The sequence below is a fragment of the Hippopotamus amphibius genome, chromosome X (genome assembly GCF_030028045.1).
Source record: "Hippopotamus amphibius kiboko isolate mHipAmp2 chromosome X, mHipAmp2.hap2, whole genome shotgun sequence".
Lineage (NCBI taxonomy): Eukaryota > Metazoa > Chordata > Mammalia > Artiodactyla > Hippopotamidae > Hippopotamus > Hippopotamus amphibius.
This window is the reverse complement of record NC_080203.1, coordinates 76,447,735-76,474,030: the sequence shown is the minus strand read 5'-3', so window position 1 is coordinate 76,474,030 and position 26,296 is coordinate 76,447,735. Positions and strand designations below refer to the sequence as shown.

General features: G+C 42.9%; 1 protein-coding gene across 1 annotated transcript; it reads left to right on the top strand.

The window, feature by feature from the left end:
• Positions 1–1,281: 1,281 nt before the first annotated feature.
• On the top strand, positions 1,282–24,409 carry GCNA (germ cell nuclear acidic peptidase). Its single transcript, XM_057717634.1, has 10 exons — positions 1,282–1,328; positions 8,337–8,383; positions 8,813–8,849; positions 11,897–11,976; positions 15,112–15,474; positions 16,606–16,681; positions 20,444–20,588; positions 22,093–22,231; positions 23,231–23,435; positions 23,742–24,409. Exons 1-10 carry the CDS (start codon positions 1,282–1,284, stop codon positions 23,989–23,991), a joined length of 1,389 nt encoding a protein of 462 aa, XP_057573617.1. The 3' UTR covers positions 23,992–24,409.
• Positions 24,410–26,296: the final 1,887 nt, after the last annotated feature.

Sequence of the window (26,296 nt, the reverse complement as noted above, 5' to 3'; positions counted from 1 at the left end):
CGCTTTCTGGACAAATAAGCGACACCCTGTGGAAGTGATAGACCCGATTCCGGAAGCACTGTGACTGGGCGCCAAGTTCATAGCCGCGAGGTTTGAATTTGCCTGGTCACCACGCTGTGATAGGTGGGCACAGAGAGGGCGGGAATACGTAAGTTCCTACCTCCCGCTGAGCCCGGGCACTATAAAAGGGCGTGCGCTTGGCATCGCTCACAGTTGCGCGAGACCTTCCACGGCCGTCCAATCGGAGGAGAGCAGTGATCCGATCACGCCAGAGGCCGCAGAAGCAGGTAGGTGGAGGGACGGTTATCGAAGTGCGAACAATCTTCAAGCTGTGTCTAGTTGAGCAGACTTAAAGTCAGGACATTGATTGTTCTTGAACCTTGAGACAGATTTTGGCAGAATATTTTGCCTGTTTCCACGTAAAGCTTTTCGAAGGAGTTTTTGTGTGCCTGTTAGTGATATTAACTCCCCTAAAGCAAAGATGGGGAATGGCGGGCGGAGATACCAACTGGGGCAGGAGGGAGTAGAAGCCTGTGAGGTCGCATATGGTGGTAGGGGGGGGCTCTAGGCCTGAATGGTGGCAAGCAGGCAGGCTGATAGAGGTTGGAGTAGAGAATGGCAGTTGGAGGGTGGTTCGTGGTGTCCGCGTGCGTTGAGGGGGGAGGGCGGGAGCGGGGGTTGATACATGATTAGCTAGGGGCAAGAGGCAGGCGTGGGAGGGGGCAGTGGAGGAGTCGAGGCCTGATTGATGCAAGGCTGGCTGGGGGCGCTGGGAGGTGGGGGGGGTGGTGAAAGCCTGATGGAAGTCTTCCTTGGGGCATTAGGTGGAAGTAGGGGTAATGAAGATGTGGGGAGAGGGGACGGCGGGTGGTGGTGTGGGGGTGGGGGTGGAAATACATTTGGGGGCAAAAGAGCATTGGGCCAGGGACCGAGTAGTACATGCTAAAGCGTTAACAATGGGGAGAAAAATGATCTGAGGGGCTGATAAACGGATGCTTCTCTTCCTCATACACCTGTATAACACGTGGCGGTTGAGGTGACTTAACATCAGGGGCCACCATGGGCTTTGGGCTTTCTAACCCACCTACAAAGAACCTTGGTGGGGCAAGGTGGGAGAAAGGTCGACAATAAACAAATTTAAATACTTATTTCATAGAGCAAAGTTTTGGCTTTAAGTTAGGGTGAAGAACCTGCTCAAAGATAAATGCAGAATGTAGAAACATCTAATTGGTTCTGGTTTCCTTTAAAAATTATATTCTTGTCCTGACTACAGACGCAGACATGTCCGAGGTGAAGGCTGGCCCTTCGAAGATTCAGGATGATGATTGGTGAGATTTGAAAAATTCTGTTTTTTCTTAGCTTAGTCTTACTCTGTTGGCAAAACGACTTTCTCAAAAAGTATATGTTTATGTCATTTAGAGTGTACCGAGTGTATAATTTGGTTAGTCATAAAATGAGAATTGTGGAAAGAGGTCTTAGAATCGTGGGAGTCCAGCCTCCTGTTCAATGCATGAATCCTCTAGATAACAGCTCTTTTAGTGGCCGGGAGTATACAACTTCATGAACCAGCACAATGCATTGCTGAATATGTGTAATTTCTAGAAAGTTCTTCATTCTGGTGAACGTCAAATCTGTCCTTTTGTTACTCCCACCCCATTACTGCCCTGTAGTGGTACACAGGTGAGGTGTTTTTCTTCTCTGGGATAGGTATTTTAAGATAGTTCTCATCTCTAAGTCTTCATTCTCCTGGAACACTGCTCTGTTTTCCTCCTTCACAGGTAAGATAAGCATACAGATAAGTGTATGGTATGGGAGAGAGTAGAAACTATAGAATAGAGAGCCTGGAAATAGAGCTAAAGACATATGGAAATTTAGTTCGTGATGAAAAAAATGACATTTCAGATCCGTGGGGAAAGGATTCATTGACAAATAATTTGAAGTTAATTGGTTGACCACTTGGAAAATAATAAGAATTGGATTCTTACCTCATCACTCCATATACCAAAATAAATTACGTATGGATAAAATATTTAAAAATAAAAAAATGAAACCATTAAAAATGCTAGAAAATATAGCTGGATTTTGTTTTCAATAATTTTGGAATGGGGAAGGTCTTTGTAAATTTGATACCTAACAAAAGCATAAAGGTGACAACAAACTGGAAAAATATTTGTGTTACTTATGAGAAAAGGCTATCTTCCTCAATCTACAAAGAACTTTTAAAAGCAACAATTAGGAAGTTCTCTGATGGCCTAGTGGTTAGGATTCCAGGCTTTTACTGCCGTGGCCGGAGTTCAGTCCCTGATTGGGGAACTGAGATCCTGCAATCCGTGCGGCATGGCCAAAAAATAAATAAAAACAGCAATTAAAAGGTGAACAAACAGAAAATGGACAAAAGTTTTAGAAGGTGGTTCTCAGGGAAAAAAATACAAATGGCCCATAGACATTAAAATTTGTTCAACTTTTAATTTTATTACTTATATTTAAAGAAAGGAAAGAATTTTAAATGAGGTACCATTTTTCTTATATCAGATTGGCAAAGATTAAAAAGATTTTTGATAATGCCCAGTGTTGGCAAATTTGTAGGGAGATTTCATACAGTCGTGGTGGAACTATAAATTGGTGCAACCTTTTTGGAGGGCAATCTGGCAGTATCAAAATTTTAAGTGCCCATGCCCTTTGACCCAGTAATTCCACTACTAGGACTTTTTCTTTCATTTTTAGAACAATCTTATTTAATTTCTGTATATATATACTCATATATACATAAGTGCAAAAATATGGTTGTATCATACATGTTCTTTTTGTAGTTCACTCTTATTTTCTCTTGACTCCTTTCCCCCTTCTCCCATGTCCCTTCTCCCTGTAACTCATGCTCTTTGGATCATATACAGACATACACAGGTTGTTTTGGTCTTTGTTCAGTTCTGTGGATGAAGGATGTATGATTAATTACTAGTGCACAGAGAAGTCCATACAAAGATGTTCACTGTAGCATTGTTTGTGTTAGCACAAATTTGGAAGACGTTTAAATGTCCTAAGGGTGTACTTGAATAAATTATGGTTCATCCAAAAAAAAGTGATAAGAGCTATATGTGCGGATAGTGGAAATACTAAGATATATAAAGTCAAAAACTGCAAGCTGCAGAACAATCCGTATAGCATAAAACTATTTATAAGAAAAAAAGCTTTGTGCACGTGGCTTGTGCTGGTATGTGCTTATGCTTGAGAACTTTCTAGAAGAATAAATAAGAAACGCTGTTTATCTCTGGGGAGTGGGACTGTTGGAAGAACAGGGACAAAATGTTCCTTTTCTTTACTCCTCTTTTCAGTGTGTTTTATCAGTCACAAAACTATCTGGTAAACATTTCATGATAGTCATTAAAATGGGGAGGATTAGCAAAAGAATGCAGCACACAAACATTTGGAAAACATACATCTTAAGAGGTAATAAAAAGACATGCTAATTAAAAAATTATTTACCTCTTACATTAGCAAATTTAAAATACTTAGTCCTATGATAGTAATATTCCTGACATTGTAAACTGGTACAACCCTTTGGAAACAATTAAGGAAGTGTACCAAGAACTATAAAATTAGTCATACTTTTGATTGAGTAATTTGACTTCTAGAAATCGATCCTGGGAAAATCCAATTTATAAAAGTAATTAAATGCACAAAGATGCTAGTTGCGGCATTCAACTAAAGAAAGTAATGTGTGTGTGATCAAAAATGCCCAAGGTGAAGTCTGAGCTCTCTCCCTGACTGTCAGTCACTTGCCCCAAATAGGGAGTGCCCAGGGCACTTGGTTGGCATTAGTTCTCCTGAGAAGCAAGCAGGTATATTCTGCTTTATAAGTCAGCCCCTTGCAAACTTGGTTAACAGGAGTCACTCCTCTAGCATTTGGTGAAGAATTGAGAAACCTGAATTCCTGAAGCTGCAGGTGCTGGACTTCTGCTTGGAGATTGCCCTTGAGGTTGGACAATGACCTGCTAGTCTCTCCACCTGCCCTTGCTGCATGTCAGGACCATTGCGTCTCAGGATCTGGCCACTATATTTTCATTAATGCAGACAATATTGTTAGTTGTTTGGTTTTACTTTGGGCTGACTCTGTACCTCAGACTGTTACATAGATGGGCATATATATATAATTATTTTTTAAGTGGATAAAAATATTACTTAGATCTAATAGGCAAAAATTCATTTGAAAACGAGGTTCTGGTGGTGTGGGTGGGAGGGTGGAAAATAATGAAATGAATCCTGGCAACCACTTTTTGAGATTCATTCATTTATTCAACAAATATTTATTGAATATTGACTTTGTACTGAACAGTATGAAACAGATACACTTCCAAATCTTTGCATAGCTTACTGTCTGGAATGGAAGATAGAAGCATGTAAACAGGCAATGACAGTATAGCGTGATAAATGCCATGGTGGGGGAGAAGTACATGATCCTGTAGGATCTTGTTTAATTTTCACGATAGCCCTATGAGATAAATGGTTCTTTTACAACTGAGACCCAAGAGTTTGATTTACAGAAATCTAGGTGAGAAGTGATGGTTGTTTGGAGTAGGGTGGTGATAGTGAAGTTGGAGAGGTTTGGATGAGTATAGGATACATTATCAGTTCAGAGACTTGACCCACATTTTAACATTTCTGAGATTAGGGTGCATCATACATTTGATAGCATGTCATCATTTGGTAGTGTTTTCCTCTCTTAAAGGTACATATAATAATGTATTAGGTTAGATGAAATATACTCTACAAGTAGAGCCGGCAGGTCTTGCTGAGGGATTGAATGTGAGAGGTGAGAGAGAGCAAAATCAAGAATGACTCCTAAATTTTTGGTTTACATTGCTGGTTGGATGGTGGTGACATTGACTGAGATAGGTAAGACTGTAAAGGAACAGGATGGAGGGAGAAAATACAAAAATTTGTTTGGCCATGTTACATTTTAAATAGTAAATGTCCAAGATGTCACATAGATAGGTGGAATTCAGTGGAGAGTTCAAGGCTAGAAATATAAAATTGGAGGATATGGGGTCTAGGGATAGCAGAGTAAATGATCCAGGAGAGAGGGCACAGTAATGCAGCACAGCATGGAAGATGGCAGGAATAAATTCCTTGAGAAGGCTATAGGGGGATGAGATCCAAGGAATAAGGGAGGGTGTGGCCTTAGATAGTGGAGGGGACACTGCGTTCCTTGTTAAGGCAGAGAGTTGGGTGTAGTTACAGATAGGCCTGTAGATTTGTTGATGGGAGGATGAGGGAGTCCTGTCTGATTGCCTCTATTTTCCCAGTGATTTATGACAAGGTCATTAACAGAATGAAGGAGGTTTTGGCAGTTTGAAGGCAGAAGTGCTACTGAGGTATATAATGCAAGGAGTAGGGGACTGGTTTTCTTTGAGCAGTCAAAGCCTAATTAGTATTCTCTGGTGCCCACTGAGTAGTCTTTTTTTAGCCCAAGATTCTTTGTTTTGTTACAACTACCACAAGATAGTCATGCAGAAATCCTGATGTTAAAAATTACCCTGTTAGACTCAGTTTAAAATAATTGTCAGAAAAGCAAATGGATCACCTAGTGGGCTTGCTATTGTAGATATTCAATAAATGCTGAATTAGTGAATGAATGAACCACAGATGTACTCCTCATATTTAATTATTCCATATTTATTAAGTTTCAAAAATTAGCAGGAGAATACAGGCCCATGCTAAAAATAATACAGAAGCATCTGAAGTAAAGAGTGAAAGTCCACCCTCACACATACCCACCCTCCCATTCTTTTGAGGTAATAATTATGAATAAATTGGTGTTGGTGCTTCTATGTCTTTTTCTGTAGTCATATGAAAGCATACATAATCTATATGGTTTATGGCTTCAGTTTTAAAGGGGAGATCTTTGGGTACTTAAAAGTTTTTGAGGGCTTTTGTTTGATGTGTCTTCAAAGTCTTCTAATATGATTTCTTAGTCCTTTCATGACAGAGTTCTGGTTAAGCCAACTGGCTTTTCCTAGGCGCGTATATTTTCTAATAACAGTGACATAAGTCTTGAAACACTTTCTAGGGACTCGTATTCCTGGTCGTAAATTTTACTTGAAGAGGGTATCTAAAATCTGCCTTCTTTTAGACCACCTATTTCTTCCTTAGCACTGTCCTTGGACCTTTTCACTTTTCCTATTGGTTACTAGCCAACCTGGAATTCTATATTTTCTCTTTAGGGATTAGAGTGGGACTCTCTGTTGCGTAACCTTTTGTGTAATGTTTCTGATCCCTGATTCCTTTTGCCTGACCTCTTAAAAAAAAGTGTGTGTGTGTGTGTAACACAGAAGTATGTAAAAAGATAGATGAAATGTGAACCACATTTCAGTTTATATATAGTGCTATATATTGATAATAGGTTTCATGTAACCAAGGTTACGTTTTGACTCATACCTAGGAAACCAAGAGATTTCTTTCTTGATTAAAAAAAAATGACTTGAAGCCTACTACTGAATAAGTCCAGTGTACAGAGATCAATAAATGAATAGGAAACTTAAACGAGGGGGTGAGCCAGCATGTCTTGAAAGAATGTATATGAAAGGTATATAATCAGTCCAGTAATCAAACTCAAGGCCAAAATAAAAGTCCACAAGAAGTGGTTAAGGCTAACTTTTTATATGTAAAACCTTATAAGTATTATGCAGAATCTTATAAGTATGTAAAATCATATAAACACATTTAAGACCTTATAGCTATTAATGCCCACTTTCTTCAGCACTTTGGTTTCCTCTGTTAACTCTATGTCACAATAATTCATGCTAAGATTACCTATGGGTAATTACCTATGGGTAGGTCCTAGAGCTGGAGCCTGGCTCCAGCATGGAAGTGATGCTTATTGCAGTATGACTTTTCTGAGCTGGATTTTGAGTCTCTCCAAATCATCATGAATGGCTGATGATGGGATGTCTGGTCAGCTGCTATCTGGTGAGCTAAAGGATCCCCAGTTGGAATGTGCTTTGGTATCACCTCAGATAGTAGAGTTGTCCCTCAGTATCCATGGGGGATTGGCTCCAGGACACCAAAATCCTCAGATGCTCAAGTCTCTTATATAAAATGGTGTAGTAATTGCATATAACCTATGCACATCCTCCTGTATACTTTAAATCATCTGTAGATGACTTATGATACTTAATACAATGTAAATGCTCCATAAATAGTTGCCATCACGCAGCAAATTTAAGTTTTTTAAAAAGTTTTCTTTTTTTTGTTGGCTGCATTGGGTCTTAATTGCTGCACTTGGGCTTTCTGTAGTTGCGGCAAGCAGGGGCTACTCTTCATTGCAGTGCGCGGGCTTCTTATTGCGGTGGCTTCTCTTGTTGCAGAGCACGGGCTCTAGGCTCTTGGGCTTCAGTAGTTGTGGTGCGTGGGCTCAGTGCCACAACTACTCACGGGGCTCTAGAGTGCAGGCTCAGTAGTTGTGGCACACAGGCTTAGTTGCTCCGAGGCATATGGGATCTTCATGGACCAGGGCTCGAACCTGTGTCCCCTGCATTGGCAGGTGGATTCTTAACCACTGTGCCACCAGGGAAGCCCCAGCAAATTTAAGTTTTGCTTTTGGGAACTTGATGTCATGTTTCGTTTTGTTTTTTTTTTGTTTGTTTTTGTTTTTGTTTTTGTTTTTGAATGTTTTCCATCTGAGGTTGATAGAATCAGCAAATGCAGAACCTGCGGATACGGAGGGTCAACTGTACTGCGAAGCTATAACAACAGGCTAAGTAGCCTGCCGCTGGCGGGGTTAGAATGAGTGCTAGGGCCTCTGGCAAATTGTGAGGCGGAGAAGCAAGCAGCCCAACACCATGGTTCACTGCAGGGAGCAGCTGCAGCTTTGAAATCATGCTCTGTTTGCTCCTCAAGAAATGGACTTCAGCATTTGTCCATTTATCCAGGTAGCAGTCCCGATCAGTAGACCCTCTTCAAGCAGCAAAACTCCAGCAGGTGTCCCCCTTGCTCCTTTGCCCTTTTGATTTTTAACTGTAATCTCTGCATCCTCAAGTCCTTTCCCCTGTGATCCCTTTCTCAGAATTCACTTTCATATCTTTAAATAGAAATATACCACTTGGCAGAAAACAAGCTTCTCACTGATAGCTAATGATACTCAACTAACATTCCTCCCCTGTCTTTGTGCAGTAGAGACTGAGCAGCTTGTGGCTTCTAATTTTTCTTCTCCTCCCCTATCGTGATCTTCATTTCATAAGCCCTTAAAGCCTTTTTGCATTTCAGAAACTCTGATTCATGGTTCTTTTCATTTGAGATCCTTGACATTTGGTTGCTTATGATGATATTTTATTTTGCAGTTCCATTATTATTGTGGACTCAAGCAGTGATGAAGAACCTGATGCCTGTAAGTAGAGTCCCCTCAAAGCAGTAATTTACAATTTAAAGCATAATTTAGCCATGTCTTCATAGAGATGACTAAAAAGTGATTTGGGACATTTGATGTAAGCTGTCCTAGGTTTGTCTCCTCTAGGGCTCTTTCTAGATTGGCAAAACGAAGTTTATTTCCCTATTGTGAGGAGCGGAGGAAGTTCTCTGTGCTTCTTTTCCAATTTGCTTCCTATACTTTTTTCATTCTAATTTGCTTCCTATACTTTTTTCATTCTAGGTCTCCTTACTTTTATTTCTTATCTCCCATGGGAGATGTAAGAGTCCACCATAAATTTTAATCAACTCTAATTTATGGACTTCGGTTTTAGGGAGTTAAAGACATGGGTAACCAGATTTAATCATGCTTCAGATGCTTTCTGATGACCTCTTTCTTTCTCTGATTCAGCGGTGGCTGCAGTGAACGAGAAGAAAGGGAACATCAGGTGAGTAGAACTAGTGAAATTTGACTTTTTTAAGGAACGATGTTCTCTGTAAGATGGTTTAAGAATAAACATCACATTTTCTCTGTGAATCCTATGTTCAGGGTCATAATGGGTGTTTGATCTCACAACTGGGTTCAAAATATTAGATTCCTTATCCCTGGCCCATTATTTAATTGGTCAGCTTCTTTTTCAAAACATCTCTCTGAACCATCGCTTAACTTCCAGTCTACACTACTAAGGCCTTTATCAGTTTTTACTCTTGTATTCGTACAAGAGCTTTCTTTTTTTTTTTTTTTTTTGGCACACGGGCTTAGTTGCTCTGTGGCATGTGGGATCTTCCTGGAGCTGGGATCGAACCCGTGACCTCTGCATTGGCAGGCAGATTCTTAACCACTGCGCCACCTAGGAAGCCCCAAGAGCTTTCTTTTTTATTTTTATTTATTTTTATTTATTTTTTGAGCTTTCTTTTTTAAAATAAATTTATTTATTTATTTATTGGATGCATTGGGTCTTCGTTGCTGCTGTGCAGGCTTTCTTCTAGTTGGGGTGAGCGGGGGCTACTCCTCGTTGCAGTGTGCGGACTTAGTGTGGCGGCTTCTCTTGTTGTGGAGCATGGGCTTCAGTAGTTGCAGCACGCAGGCTTAGTAGTTGTGACACATGGCCTTAGTTGCTCTGTGGCATGTGGAATCTTCCCGGACCAGGGATCGAACCCGTGTCCCCTGCATTGGCAAGCGGATTCTTAACCACTGCACCACCAGGGAAGTCCTGCAAGAGCTTTGTTTGTTTGCTTTGGTTTTTTTTGTTTGTTTTTTTCTTTAAGAACTTTTATTGAGATACAATTGACATACAATAAACTGCATATATTTAAAGTGTACAATTTGATAATTTTTTTCTTATTAATAATGTATATATGGCAATCCCAATCTCCCAATTCATTCCCCCCCAACCCCCCCGCTTTCCCCACTTGGTGTCCATATGTTTGTTCTCTACATGTGCAAGAGCTTTTTAAGTGGCCTCCTCACCCTGATCCACTTCCTCCTCTGATCCAGTCTGTATCCTACTTTCAGATTAATCTCCTGAGACGCTGCTTTGATCACATTAATTCTCTATTCAAATTGCTTATCATAAGGAAATCAGACTGGTAAGCCCAGTAATTAAAGTCCTCTGTGATCCAGCCTTAACCTAACTGTCAGCATTGTCTACTAATTTTCCTATTTAGGAGCCTTTTGCCAGATGAAGGGGTGTTGCCCAGGTCCAAACTATAGGAAGTGCTAAAAAAGTTACTGGAATAAATATGAAATAACTGTGGTTTCCACATCAACTTCTTGAATTCCTGTAGAAATATGAATTGGTCATTCCTGTTCCCCAAACCAAGGCAAAAGAAATAGTGCTGTCTTAACACACATATGCGAAATATAGAAAAATGGTACAAATCAACCGGTTTGCAAGGCAGAAATAGAAACACAGATGTAGAGAACAAACACATGGACACCAAGTGGGGAAAGCGGGGAGGGTTGGGGGGGAATGAATTGGGAGATTGGGATTGCCATAGATACATTACTAATAAGAAAAAACTATCAAATTGTACACTTTAAATATATGCAGTTTATTGTATGTCAACTGTATCTCAATAAAAGTTCTTAAAAAAAAAAGAAATAGTGCTGTCAATTGGGAAAATGTTTTTCTAGCTTGTTCTGATTTATCTGTGTTGATTATTTTTATTTTTAATTTTATTATTATTATTTTTGGCTGCATCGGGTCTCAGTTGTGGCATGCGGAATCTTTCGATGTGGCACACAGGCTCTTTGTTGCAGTGCACAGGCTTCTCTCTAGTTGTGACGTGAGGGTTTCCTCTAGTTGTGGTGCACAGGCTCCAGAGCACATGGGCTCTGTAGTGTTGCAGCACATAGGCTCTCTGGTTGAGGTGCACGTGCTCAGTAGCTGTGGCACACGGGCTTAGTTGCCCCGTGGCATGTGGGATCTTAGTTCCCTGACCAGGGATCAAACCTGAGCCCCCTGCATTGGAAGGCAATTCTTTACCCCTGGACCACCAGGGAAGTCCCTCTGTTGATTATTTCTGCAACATTCAAGCCACCAAGCCTGATACCAATGTGTGAGAGTGATTTAAGGTCAGCAGTTGCAGTCAGCTGAAATTCTAGAACCAAATAATTGATTGTATAAAGCTATCTATTGGAAATGATCAGTTTTGTTATTTATACTTTTTAAAGATTTATTTATTAATTATTTATTTATTTTTGGCTGCATTGGGTCTTCGTTGCTGTGCGCGGGCTTTCTCTAGTTGTGGCGAGTGGGGGCTACCCTTTGTTGCGGTGCACAGGCTTCTCACTGTGGTGGCTTCTCTTGTTGAAGAGTACAGGCTCTAGGCTCGCAGGCTTCAGTAGTTGTGGTGCGTGGGCTCAGTAGTTATCGTACACTGTTTGGGAAATACAGAAGGTGGAGAATTTCAGCCTTCTGGACTCTGACCCAAATACCTGGACCAGCTGAGAACGATGGTCTCAGAGGTATGCTCACCACCGTCATCCTGGGTGGCACAGGGATACTGCTGAGCTGGACTCCTATCAGAGCAGTCTGTCAATTCAAGAGGGTGGTGCTGGCTTCAAGCTGCAAAGAATGGTGCCCAGGAGAAACCTCCCTCCTGAGGCTGCCTCCCTGCATCTGTGGCAGGGAGATCTCAATGTGGATAAAGAGAAATGGTAATTAACTAGACTTTTCCTTAATCAATTCCACCCCCCACTGCCCCTGCACCAAAACTGTTTGAACACATACCCTCTGACAGCCCACTTGACTCTCAGTACTTGACAGATTCCTGCTTTTGAAAGGATTGAGACAGATGGAAAGGTTTGGTAGGAAGATGGAAAATCAGGAATGACGATTGAGTAGTTCCAGAGAAGGGGAACAGAGTTACTATGGGAAACCAGCAAATCATTTAAGTGATTATGCTAATTGGAGAAAAGGTAGAAAATGCCAGGAAAAGAAGAATGTTGCATTCATGCTTCTCTTTTGTTTTTCCCTGTCTCATCATTCAGCTACGTGGTGATCGACTCAGACTCTGATGATGAATACCTCCCTAAGAAAAAGAAAGCTAAGACTGGAACAAGTAGCAACGGCAAGTATACTACTAACTTAGAGGAGTAGCTGTGAGGCGCAGCCTCGCCATGCTCAGCCATCTCAGGATGAAAGTCAGCAAATGTTCTATTTTGAATCATTTCGTAGTGAGTGCCACTGTTTTTACCTCCTATGTGCTGGATGCGGATGTGACCGGGTTCCCCACACCCCGTGGGCAGTTTCCTAACCCAGCAGCAACTGTTCTTGCTGCCTTAGACCTCAGGCATCGCCCTCAGTAGAGTTCTTAGCTCCCCAGCATTACATTGAGGGAGCAGAGGGAAGGAAGTCAGGAACTCAGCCTGAGTTGCGTGAGGGTTGCCCTGCTCCTCCGCCTTCCACTCTTTTCCTCTTTCTCTTTGTGTGCGGATAACAGAGGGGAGGAAGGAGGTGTAAGAGACAGGGGCTCATTTTTTCCAGCCTGATGGAGACTCAGATGTGTGAGGCTCGCGGGCCAACTGGCAGTGACTTCTCAGAGGAATGCTTGTTTCTCTGTCTAGCTGTTTGTCTTTGCCTTTTGCTACCCCCTTTATATTTTCTAGAGTCCTGTTTTTCTTAGAGCCTGTTTCCCATAGCAGGTCCTCACCTCTTTGTGTTCAGAGGCCCTCGTCACCTTTCCGGAGGTGCAGAGTTTTACTCGCGGTTCAGAACCTGCTCAGTGGGTGTGAGACATAGGAAGACCAGGAGCTTCTTAAGCCTTTGGGATAGTATTTTTCTGATCTCTGTTTGCTTAGCACCTGGTATAGGGCATGATATACAGGCACCTACTTAAAGTACTAGCACCCTTAAAAATACTGGCTACTTCTTTGATAACTACCTTAGAGATACCATTGGCCAGACTCTCCTAGTTAACCTGGGATATCAGAGCAGGGAAAGGAGAAGTGGCTTGGAGCCCTCATCTCCTACTGTTTTACCACCTGACCCCTCTAATTTCTTTTTTCCCTCCTCTCTAGCTCTGAGTGGATTGCCTGAGCAGGACAGAGGTCCAGGTGTAGAGTAGGGGGTGTAACATGACAAGCTAGTGTAATGCAGAGGTAGCCCTGAGGGAGGTAGCTTTAAAGTAGGGGCCTGAGTGACAAGCCAGAGGCCAATTTATCACCATAGGTCACCAGTTGCTAACTCCTTGTATCAGAAGATCCGTAGTCTTTTGAGGATGAACTTTTTTTTTTAAATTTTATTTATTTATTATTTTTGGGGGGGTACACCAAGTTCAGTCATCTGTTTTTATACACATATCCCCGTATTCCCTCCCTCCCTCGATTCCCCCCCCACCCTCCCTCGAGTCCCCCCCACCCGCCCCGTCCCAGTCCTCTAAGGCATCTTCCATCCTCGAGTTGAACTCCCTTTGTTATACAACAACTTCCCACTGGCTATCTACTTTACAGTTGGTAGTATATATATGTCTGTGCTACTCTCTCGCTTCGTCTCAGCTTCCCCTTCACCCCCCGCCCCCTCCCAAAGAGGATGAACTTTTTTTTTTTTTTCTTTTCCATTATGGTTTATTATAGGATATATATATATATTTATTTATTTTTTTTGGGGGGGTAGACCAGGTTCAATCATCTGTTTTTATATACATATCCCCGTATTCCCTCCCTCCTTTGACTCCCCCCACCTCGATGAACTTTTAACGAAGGCTGCTTTTACCTGTCTGACCGGTGGCATCCATCCCGGTAGTGGGACGAAGAATGCTCCAACAGGAGTGTCTTTGTGTTTCTTTACTGTTCTCCCCATGCTATTTCTTTTGTTATGGTAATGAATTTAGGCAGTTTTACGGAAAAAAAGGCTCAAGGAGCTTAAACACATACTTCCAACCTCACTTCTAACCTTTGTCAATGCACAGAGTCATTTTTTATAGATTGTAAGCAGCGTGTCCCTACTTTTTATTTATTTATTTATATTTTATTGAAGTAGAGTTGATTTACAATATTGTGTTAGTTTCCGGTGTGTTAGTTTCACAGCAAAGTGATAAGATTATACACACAGATATTATACACACAATGTTTTTTATTATTTTCAGTTATAGTTTATTATAAGACATCAAATATAGTTCTCTGTGCTACACAGTAGGTCCTTGTTGTTTATTTTATGTATAATAGTGTATCTGTTAATCCCAAACTTCTAATTTGCCCCCCCTTCCCTTTTGGTAACCAGAAGTTTGTTCCCTAGGTCTGTGAGTCTGTTTCTGTTTTGTAAATGAGTTCGTGTCCCTACTTTTTAGAATTTCAACTTCAGGTGGGAAATCTTTAAATCTTCTATGCTTTCTCTTTCCTTATTGCATATCTGAGGTCTTTTGGTAATTAATTTCAATTATAGATGAAACTCAAAATATATTATCCCAAATCTGCAATTTTAGAATAAAGAGTTTTTGCACCATAAATATATTTTCACAACTTGCCCATGCTGTGGTTTTTATTTTTTACACCCAGAATCATAGAAACCTAGAAGTCGAACTCACAGCAGGCTGCAGAGAGCTTGAGTCTTAGACATGTTGCCCCTTGTATCCGGATGAAGGACTGGATCCTCAGTAAAGGCAGGGATAGTCCCAGTGTTCCCAAGGCCGATCGCATCAGTGGTTCTGAGAGCTTCGGACTTATGGACTAGTTAAAAAAAGAAATTCTGGTGGCTAACATAGAATTGCCAATTTTTAATTTGTCTAATGATGGAAGTAAACTCCAACTACCATCTATCACCATAATTTCATAAAGTAAAGAGCACCAAAAGTTATCAGGGCATAATCTCAAAATGGACAGTCCTTTGAGTTATAGAAACCGGGCTTGATAGGGGAAAAAACACTTTATTATACTAATTTCTCTTATTTTGCGCTGGCCCAGTGAAAATATACAAGTTTCAGACCTGTGGGAACCCCTGAGCACCTACATGGTGCTACTCAGAGAATGTGATTTGAAAATTACCTCTGGGTATGGATTGCTATTTTATCTGTAACTCTTCTCAGTAAAAAAAACAAAAACAAAAACGAAGTAATAGAGGGAAAACAGTCGAAAATAACTGACTCTTAACTAGGATTCATTATATCACAATTCCTGGCTTGAGTTTGCGCTCAGTAATCTGCAGTTGAGTTGGGGGGTACGGGTTGCAGGGACTGTGTTGATATGTGATCGTGTCTCTTGAATTTCAGTGGAAATTGTGGAAGTGTCTGATACGGAGGAGCCGCCACGTCCGGAGCCTCCGATAATTGTCATTGATGATGATAGTAGCGATCTGGAGGGTCCTGTGATAATAGAAGATGATTCATGTGATGAGGGCCAAATTCCCTCAGATGAGAAAAAGGGGGATGAATCTGCTCTCTCTCAATGTGAAGCATCTCCTGATGCTGGTAAGCAGGATCTTGTGGAAAATCTCTGCCAACCAACCAATACTGATCCTAAGGCTAAGCTAGAGAGTGCAGATGAAAAGCTGTCAACTGATGAAGAGCCTGTACGTGTGGTGGGGCAACAAATGAAAAGAAAAAGTAAAACCAAACATATACCTGTGACGCCTGGTAAGCCAATGTGACTTTCCCGTTAGGTGCCCTTTCTTCTGCATATGTGTGCCTTGTCAAGTCTGCTTCTTCTGCCTGCTAACCCTCTGCTATGTTTCAGCAGCTTTATAGTGGCCAAGGGAGGCAGCCATCCCAGTGAAAAGGCTCTTTCTGGGGAAGGAGGAGGAAAGCCCGTGCCATCCTCATGCTCGCGTGTCTTAGTATCTGCCATTCCATCCATTGACAGTGCTTTATCCCTGCGCTTTTTTGTCCTGAGGATATCCTATTTTTCTTAGGGTCCAGCCCAACTGCCACTTGCTGTACGAAGCCATCAGTTTGAGGTGCTCCTCCCTCCCAGGTTCCTAAAGTTCCTCGACCCTGTCACTAGTAAAGTATTTACACAGCTATGTTGAGTATGTTTCTGAATCTGTCCCCCCAGTAGATGGTGACCCTTCTTTTTTTTCTTGGCCACACCACACGGCATGCGGGATCTTAGTTCCCTGACCAGGGATTGAACCCATGCCCCCTGCAGTGGAAGCATGGAGTCTTAACCACTGGACCACCAGGGAAGTCCTGATGGTGAGCCTCTTGATGGGAGGGCTCTCACTCATCCTTTAGTCTCTTCCAGAGTCTAGCCTGGTACTTGGCACATAATAGATATTTAATGTTTTTTTGTATAAATGAATGAAGGGCACTAACTCCTGATATGTGAATTTCTGGCTAGAACAACTGGCAGTATGGGTGCTAGACAAAGGGGGAAGGATTTGGCTTGCATATTGGATAAAGGTGCCGCCTGGGATGGGAGCCACTTTCCTCAGGACGAGTGCATGAGCTGGCCACACCATTCCTTAATACTGCATGCACCTCAGTCACCTCCACCATCTAGCCTCCAGCGGCATATTCATGTAGCCTCATAATAGTCCTCAGTGCCTAGAACAGAATCCTGTCCTGCTTACTCTGCTGGCAGCTCTATGGCTTGCGTAGGTAAAATCTTTCATGCTGACTAATAGAGGATGCATACTTCAGAGAGAAGCTTTTCGTTTGTATGTGCTGCTCTGGGCTTGGTTGTGGGGGCTTCTGCTGGGTTTACCTTTCTGTGAGTTGCTGGTTGGTACCGATTTTCAGGATACAAACGAACTATTATCTTTTCAGCTGTTAATGGAAGAAAGAAGCGTGGGCCTTCAAAGAAGAAACCCAGTGCAGCAAAATTTGAAAAATGCAAGCCTGGGTATGTATGTAGTGCTCACAGTCCACGGCACAGGAATTGACTGCATAGTTGTCATGCGTGAAGTCTTTCATTGGGTGTGGGGGGGGATCTTCAAGGGGATGAAGAAGTCTGGTGTGGGGGAGGCACAAGTTTTACATCCCTGAATTGGGAGGGCAGAAGTAGCAGGAGGAGGAGAGGAAGGGGGAGGGGGGAGGAGCCGCAGTGCCCCCCTCCTCCCTCTCCCCTAATAGAGCCGGCGTGGGTGCTCCTCACAGATCCCAGCAATTCTGGGCAGACTGGAGCCCTTTTGCCCCCACAGCAGCTCTGGCCTCTGAGGTTTCCTTTGTCCTTCAACTCAGATTAAACGATGATGTGCAGCCAAACAAGATCATTTTTTTCAGGCTAGATATAGCCTCGTAGCCACCAGTTTGCGCTGAACTAAAAGCTAAGGCAGTGGGAATGGTGAGAAGGCAGAACAGATGTGTTCCCATCCATTGGAATTCAGGGGAGGCAGTCAAGATGGTCTTCCAGGGTTTTCTAGTGTTTTGGATTCTTTAAAATGACACAAAGGAGCAGCTTCTTCCTTCATTATGCTTTAAAATTTTTTTCTTATTCTTTAAATTTTTTTTTATTGAAGTATAGTTGATTTACAGTATGTAAGTTTCAGGTGTACAGCACAATGATTCAGTATATACATATATGTGTGTGTGTGTATATATATATATATATATATATTCTTTTTCAGATTCTTTTCCCTTATAGGTTATTACATATTATTAAGTATAGTTTCCTGTGATATACAGTAGGTCCTTGTTGGTTATCTATTTTACATGAACCCTTATTCTTACTGCTTGTCTATGTTCTTGTGAATTTTTAAAGCTTAAACGTTAAGGAGAAATAGATTGCTTGTAGTCCCTTTATCTTTATTAAGCTATATGTTATATATTATATTGATACTGAAAACAGCGAGTCATTTAGACCAAAGACATGTTCATGCTCAAAGGAAGCAAAAAAAAAAAAAAATTAACGCATTTTCTCACTTAGATTCCAGGAACTTCTCACTTTTTCTCTTAAAAATACGATATAGTGGGCATACTTTTCTTTGTTTTTACTTACATTCAGGAGTAATTTATACTTACATCTGAATTATCTTACAAAAGAAGGGATATATTTGAAGTACTGTATGTTTCTTTTTTTACCTGTATTTTGGGGCAATAAATGCATATTAAGGGGAGAAGAAGAATGATGTGTTAGGCGCAGGGACAACAGAGAAAACTTGGACTTGAGCAGAGAGGCTCTCTGTTTCTGCATTTCTCTTCCGTTTGGTGTGTCCTTTCTTAGATGGGCCCCCTTTCAGCAAAGCTTCTTCTCTCGATTCCTAGATTCGTATTTAAGCTGCTTTGTCTCTAGGGACGTGTGTCTTGGGTAGGTCCCAGGTTGCTTTGCTAGAGAGTGTGACAAATGAAGGAAGAAGCTGCTCCTTTGTGTCCTTGTCCTCTGCCTCATCTGAAGGAGACTGACCTTTTTGTACTCCTCACTGTTGCCCTGCTGCTTCTTGTTTCAGTCTGTAGGCTTCCTGTTGTGCTCAGCACTGTTCCTGTGCAGGCTGCTTGTGGGTCATGGCGTCTGATGTACGCATCTGGGGTCTTGTTGGTTCCTCTGATGTGGAGATGCTCAGCCTGCAGTCAAGTAGCATCACCATTGAAGTGAAGGCTTGCTAAGCCACAAGCTGCTTGATGTGAGCACAGACACATGCAGGGGTCATGCTCTCTGCTGAGGTCTGCAGATGGTTTAGGTTTTTATCTGCCACCTTTTCTGATGCAAATTTGCTTTCAGGACTAAATAATTGGAAGCAGAAATGTTAGTCACTCGTATCAGGCTTTGGGGTGAAAGACCCTTACTTTAGCTGCCTCTGTCTTCCCTGGTACTTTCCCCCTGTCTGCACCCTGGGCACCTCACATAGTTTTTTTTTTGTTTTTGTTTTTTGCATTTTATTTTATTTTTTTTAAGCTCTTTATTGGAATATATTTGCTTTACACTCTTGTACCAGTTTTTGAGGTACACCAAACTGAATCAGCTGTATTTATACATATATCCCCATATCCCCTCCCTCCCGCGACTCCCTCCCCTCCTCCCTGTCCTGGCCCTCTTAAGGCATCTCCCATCATCAAGTTGATCTCCTTTTGTTACACAGCAACTTCCCACTAGCTATCTATTTTACAGTTGGTAGTGTATCTATGTCTATGCTACTCTCTCACTTCATCCCAGCTTCTCCTTTGCCCCCCACCCCAGCCCCGTGTCCTCAAGTCCATTCTCTACTTCTGTATCTCCACTCTTGTCTGTCACTGGGTTCATCAGTACCATTTCTTCAGATTCCATATATATCACATAGAGTTTTATTTTGTTTCTTAAGGGTTAACGAGTGTCTTGGCAAAATCTCCATCTCAGGAGTTCTGTTAGGTCAGAAACACGTCCCTGTGTTTGCTGCTGGTTTATCTTTTCAGCTGTGGGCTCATCTCTTTGGACTTGTGGATTGTTCCAGCCAAGATAAAAATGCTTCAGTTTCAATAAATAGTTATTACAAGTATGTTTTTTATGGGCTCAGCACAATTCTTTGTGTATTTGAGTTAGGCCTTGAAACATGGGGCAGCAGTAGTGATCTAATGGAAAGACCATGAGATTTGGGTCAGAATTTTTGGTAAGTTATTTAAGCTCTGAACTTAAGTTTCATCATGTGCAAAGTGGAGATGGTGAGAATAGTAGCAGCTTCTTTGGAGAGTAGTTGTGAAGATTAAATATGATGATGCAAAAGAAAGTTCTTGGCAAGTGATGAGTGCTGCACCCTGGGTGGGTCTCAGTAGAGCTGGAGGTGTGGCCATTCTAGGCCGTGGACAAATAGGTTGTGCCAAGGCATGAGTGGACTGTGGGAAATCCCAGTTCATGTCCAGGGAACATTTAAGTTGCCCACTTTGGCCAGAGTGGAAATGGTAGCTGGAAATAGAGGTTGGAACCAGGTTGACGTGGGTCTTAAATATTAGGCCAGACAGTCAGTGAAAAGCCAGGGAGGGACATCATTGGAACATGGCCTAGGAAAATTAATCTGGAGGGGTGTGTGTGTGTGTGTGTGTGTGTGTGTGTGTGTATGTGTATGTGTGTTTGTGTGTGTGTGTGTGTGTGGTTGGATTAGAAGAAAAGGAGCCTGGAGGTAAGGAACATAGCGGGATGGTGTAGTAGCAAGGCATAGAGGGGAGGACAGGAACTTGGCCTAGGGTGGTGACAGCAGGGTGGAAGGAGGGGCTGGCTGGAAGAGACGATGCAAAGGAGATAGTGGTCTTTGTGCCTAGTTGAATATGGGGTGAGGAAATAAAAATGAATTTTAGAATGTCTCTGAGGTTTTCAGCCTGTTTTAATAGAAGTTGAACAATTAAACACATTTAGCTGAAGACATACTCAGGTTAGTCAGCTGGAAATTTGCATTGGGCAGTTGTAAACACAGGGCAATTGTAAACACAGATCTTAGAGAGAGATGGAGACTGCAGATCCGGGTGTGGGGTCACTCCTGTTGAGGTTGGAACCATGGGCTTCACCTCTCTGACAGTGTGCAGGGAGTGAAGAGATAAAGGCTATGAAAGGAACCTTATAGGAGATGCCCTCGTAGCAGGAGCTGGAAGAAAGAGGGACCAGCAAGTCTTCTCTAAGTCCCTGTTGACATGACCTGTATGTATGCATTTCTTCTATTGATTTATTTTGCTCTACAAAACTCAGTTGAATTTACCTTTGCAGGAATTCTGAATGCAAAATACCTGGATGTTTCTTGCGTGACATTGAGAACTCAGAGCAGTATTCTGGAAAGAATTTCAAGCAAAATAAGGATGAACTGATTCAGAAAATCTACGCTCTGTTTAACAGCTCTGTCTGTGATAGAAAGGTAGACTCAATGAATAAGCACTTATTGAGCACCTGCTGTTTGCCCAGGTCTCTTGGTTGCTGGGAGGTGTGCAGATGTACTAACTATATTTCCTGCCCTTGAGAAGTGTCAGTTTATATGGGGTGGGGAGTTGAGACATGCATATGTGAAAGAAACAGAGAATGTTTTGTGGGTTATAGTATATGGTCCAGGCTGTTACTACCACAGGTGATCAGCAGAGGGAGAAATCACTGAGAACCTGAGCGGTCAGGAAATAGGATTGCCTGGAGGGAGTGAGACTTCTTCTGGGTCTTGAAGGATGGTAAGGGGAGAGAACAGCAGTGGTGGGGGAGAGGGCAAATGTTGAGGCTTGACTATCTGGAAGAGAGGGTTTGTGTTGAAGGATACTGGGAAAGAGCTATGGGACCTTGGGCAACTTACTGAACCCCTGTTTGCTCATCTGTAAAAGGGGAGTAGTACTAGTACCTCCCACCACCTACTTCACAGAATTACTGTTAGGCCTGGGTAAGTGACTGCCCCTGAAGTGCCTAGAACAGGGCCTATGACAGAATGAGCAATACACGTTAACTAGTGTAGGGCTTGTTAATGGAGGGCCTTGGGAATCAGGTTGGAGGAATTTAAATTGAAATCACTAGGCACCACTGCCCAGGGATGGGATGTAACATGGAGTGGCTGCTGAAAGAAGTGGTTATTGCAGTAGCATGGGGGTGTGGACTGGATCGGAGAGAATCTGGAGGCAGAGAGATCTGTGGTCATTAGGTTTTTCAGACTTAATTGTCTCTGGTGACAAAATTTTCTGCAGGGAAAGTTCTTAGATCTTTCTAAAGGTCCCCCAGCCTTTGGTGCCCTTCCTGATGACAGCGGTGTTACATCAGATGACTCTGATGAGTGGAACCTTAAGTGTTCTCTCTCTCTTTTTTTCTAAGTGTTCTTTTTTAAAAAAAAAAATTTTTTTTATAATTTACTTTCAGCTGCATTGGGGCAGCACACCGGATCTTTCGTTGTGGTGTACAGGCTTCTCTCTAGTTGTGGCTCGCAGGCTCCAGAGAACGCAGGCTCTGTAGTTGCTGTACTTGGGCTCTTTAGTGGTGGCTTGCGGGCTTAGTTGCCCTGCAGCATGTTGGGATCTTCGTTCCCTGACCAGGGATCGAACCCATGTCCCCTGCATTGGAAGGCAGATTCTTAACCACTGGACCCCCAGGGAAGTCCTGAACCTTAAGTGTTCTGAGTTGTATTTTTAGTTTTGCCTCATGGGTCTCATGCATGGACTCCATCTCCTAGCCCAGCAGGTGTCCTTCTCTCTTTGGCTGCCCCTGATTTTTGTCTCCATACAAGGGAGCACAAATCCTGCATTCATGTGCTTGCAACAACCTTGGCTTCATGTGGGCTGCAGCTTAGGTTTTATTCTCCCCAGAATGTTAGATTTGCAAAACTCTAGAGTTGATGTTTTCTGGTCTGCTTAGAACTGCTTTCTGATTCGCTCTTGTTTGCTTTCTGTTCTCAGCTGCCGGAGAAAATTGACATCGGCTGGAATAAAAAGATGCTGAGAACTGCTGGTTTATGCACCACTGGCGAGATTCGACACCCGAAGAGGGAGCGTTATGCTAAGATTCAGATTTCTCTGAAAGTCTGCGACTCTGCAGGTGATGGCAGGAGCAGGGCAGCTCCCCCACCGTGCTTCTATCCGACACGGTGCCTGGGAGGTTACTCTTGGGTGCTGGTGTTCTCTGGCTGCCTGTGTCACAGCTTTCCCTGTCACTCCTGGGTGGACAGGCCTACTGTGTGTTGCTTAGAGGACATTATTATTGGATGTGTCACCACCACCGAGAGTCCAGTTTGTCCATATTTCTACCAGCCTAACTTTCTCTCTGCAGTTTCCCATTGCCAGCGGCAGCATCTCCACCCTCCCAGTAACTGAGGTTCAAGGTCCCCTGTATCTAGCCACTCACTGGTTGTTCATAATGACCCTCCTATTATTCTCATTCCTTCTGTGTTTTTGCTTCTGCTCAGCTACGGACCCTTATCACCTCACCTTTCTCTCTGCTCCATGCAGTTTCCTGCTCGGAAACCTTGGGCTTGCCAGTGCCTGGAGTGTGGCTTTCGAGGCCATTGTGCTTTGCCCCCCTCCGTTTGGCCAGTCTGTCTCTTTCTACTCCACCTGTGCTCCAACCAGGCTTTCTTCACACTGCCTTTCAAAATGGACCACACGCTTTCCTGACCCCAAACTTGGCTCACCTTTCCTACCACACCTAGAAAGTCTTTGATCATTTTGCCAGTCCAGTCAATTGTTAAGGGCCCAGCTCAGATCCCAACTTCTCCACTGAGCTTCTCCTGACCAAACCCCACTTACGCTCCTGGAGGGCGGTGACTGGGTCTCAGCTGGTTGTGTTTCTAGCAGTGTGCCACAAAAAGAGTACATTGGAGCTTTTCCAAAAACACTTGCTCACCTGAGGCTCTCTGCCATTAACAAAATCCGGTTGAAGTAGGTAGAAATTTCACTTTCAGAATCCTGGGGAGATAACACTCCTGCCTGCCCCCATATGCTTATCTGTCTGATGGGGTAGAGGTCTAGGGGTGGTTGGGAAACAGACCAGAAGGGAATTGGTTTAAGGCTCATGGTTTCTTTTCATTCCTCTTCTAAGACCGACTCCGGGATACTTTGATCCATGAGATATGCCATGCAGCTTCTTGGCTGCTCGATGGCATCCGTGATTCTCACGGTGATGCGTGGAAGTATTATGCCCGAAAATCGAATATGGTGCACCCAGAGCTACCCAAGGTCACCCGTTGCCATAACTATGAGATTAACTACAAGATTCATTATGAGTGTACTCAGTGCAAATTCAGGTAAGACCCTTCTCAGACTTTTTCCAATTCTGTTTTTATTGTGGCTTCCATGTGGCTCTTCGATGATTTCATCAGGAAGTACATGGCTATCTGACTTGAGGAGTGAAACTTCTCTACTCCTTTCCACGTCTTCTTTCTCCTTTCTCTTCCACTTTGAGCTGGCCCGGCCACGGCCGCTGCCTGGTACCCCGCTTTCTGAGATCCCACAGAAAAAGTCTGGCTTTGGGCCCAAGGCCAGCAGCTCCGAGAAGATGCGGAGGTACAGTGACTGATTTGTTTGCTGTGTGGTGTTTCTTTCCTCATTAGGATTGGCCGCTACAGCAAGTCATTGAACACCGACCGCTTCACCTGTGCCAAGTGCGAGGGCTCTCTGGTTATGCTGCCGTTGACTCGGAAAGATGGAACCCCCATTGAGCCCCATGTGAGACCATTTGCGAAGTATGTGAAGGAGAATTACGGAATAGTCAAGAGGGAGACTGAAGGGATAGGTCATGGGGATGTGATGAGAAAGCTCGGCAAGGATTTTATTGCCCAAAAACAAAGACAGGTTATCTGAGAATGTATTTGTGTGAAGTGAGTCATCTATTGGTAAGGAGTTTTAGAAAGATATCTTTGATGCTGTGAAGTTATGAATATTAGAATTTAAATCCCTTTTAAAAAGCTTCCTGTTCATGATTGTTCTCCCCCCCGAGTTCTATTGCTAACCATTTTGTGCTGATACTCAAAAACCCTTTGGATCTACCTTGGGTCTTACTTAGATGCTGCAGTTTTAACATGTAGGACAAGATGCAACAGAGAAATACATTTTTGAGAGTGGCAGGTTGAGAGAATGAGAGGCATGCTGGAAAGAGAACAAGTTTTAAAGGCAGTACTTCAAAACCAGGCTGCTGTCAGATGTAGCCTGTTACACCTACCTAGAAATAAAAGACAAATGTATTTCATGAATTTAGCACTCTTGCCTTTGTATGAAGCCATCTGAGCATTGTAATGTTCATAAAATAAAAATAAATGTTTTCTTCAGTTCACTTGTTAGCAAAGTCTGTTCATTGACCACCCATGTCCAGAGCAGAACAAAAACCCTTGGGTCTTTTGTCCAAGACCCTGGCCATTTCAAGCTCTCCAGGATATGTCTGGAAGAACAGCCTCCATCTGGGATTTCTCTTGGATTTTTGTGGCTGCCCATAAACACTTCAACAACCTTCCCGCTTTTGGGAGCTGTCTGGGTTGTAGACTGAAATCAATGTTGTATTTGTTTCCTATTTCTGCCAAAACAGATTACCATGAGCTTAGTGACTTAACACAAATGCATTATCTTACAGCTCGGGAGGTCAGAAGTCTGGCGCAGACCTGACAGATCTAAAATCAAGGTGTGGGCAGGGCTGCAGTCCTCTTTGGGGGCCTGGGGCGGGGTGGGGTGCGGGGACTCAATTTCCTTCTCTTTCCACCTTCTAGGGGCTGCTTATATTCCTTGGTTTGTGGCACCCTTCCTCCATCTTCAACGCCAGCAACATCTCTTTCTCTGACTCTCTCCCCTTCTGCCTCCCTCTTTCACTTTTAAGGACCCTTGTGATAACATTGGGCTCACCCAGATAATGCAGGAAAATCTTATTTTATTTATTTTTTAAAGGTTTATTTATAATAAAAAGTATCAAATTGTACACTTTAAATACATGAAGTTTATTGCACGTCAGTTATATCTCACAAGTTCTTAAAAAATAAATAAAAAAATAAAAGCATTAAAAATATTTATTTTTGGCTGCATTGTATCTTCGTTGCTGCATGTGAGCTTTCTCTAGTTGAGGTGAGCGGGGGCTGCTCTTCATTGTGGTGTGCAGGCTGCTCATTGTGGTGGCTTCTCTCATTGCAGAGCACGGGCTCTAGGCACGTGGGCTTCAGTAGTTGTGGCTCACGGACTCTAGAGCACAGGCTCAGTAGTTGTGGCACATGGGCTTAGTTGCTCCACGGCATGTGGGATCTTCCCGGACCAGGGATCGAACTCGTGTCTCCTGCATTGGCAGGCAGATTCTCAACCACTGCACCACCAGGGAAGTCCTATGTTCTTATTTTAAAGTCAGCTGATTAGCAGCCTCAATTCCCTTTTGCCACATAAGGTAACATATTCCTATATTCTCAAGTTCTAGGGATTAGAGTGTGGACATTTGGGGACTTGTTATTCAGCCTGCCACAAACATCTTTATGAGTCTAGCATCACTGATACTTTTTATAGGCAAGGATGTGTTATTGTCATCTTCCTTCCATCCTTCCTTCATTTTGCAGATGCTGAGACTGTTCTTTCAGTGGCCACAAACTGAAACCTAAGCACAAGTCTAGATGGGATTGGATATGTGCACAGGGTAGTACGAACTTCCCCAGCTAAATCCTTGGGTCCCTCTTCTCCAGTCCCACTTCCAGCCATATCTGCAAAGGCCCCGTTGGCCTGTGAAACTGGATCATGGCACGTTGGTGACTTTATTAGGGAGAACAGACAGTGCAGTGGTTCAAGCCCTGCAAAGGGAGGGTCCAGCCCTCTGCCTTAACTCAGTAGCCCTGTCATATGCCTTTCTGGGGAACCCTGGTCATTTCCTCCACTCACTTCCACCTCAGCAACAGACATAGAAAGATGCTGCCTGCAGCCCACACATGCCTCCAGGTGGCCTATGTGCTAATAATGACTGTCGTCTGATCTCTTTTTTTCTAATCCCGCTGCTATTTCTTTAGTAAGAGCTTGCATCACCTCTAACATGAATAACTACTACAGCCTTGTAACCTGTGATACCATCACCTAATCCCAAGCTGACTTTCAGTCTTTTCAACCCTTTCTCTACCTGAACCCTTAATTCTAGCCAGTTATCATTCCTCCA

Coding starts and splice junctions, on each gene's coding strand:
- GCNA (XM_057717634.1), top strand. CDS start 1,282: ATGTCCGAGGTGAAGGCTGGCCCTTCGAAGATTCAGGATGATGATTG. Junction 20,589..22,092: donor GCTCTGTCTGTGATAGAAAG/GTAGACTCAATG, acceptor TTCTGTTCTCAG/CTGCCGGAGAAAATTGACAT. Junction 22,232..23,230: donor GAAAGTCTGCGACTCTGCAG/GTGATGGCAGGA, acceptor TCCTCTTCTAAG/ACCGACTCCGGGATACTTTG.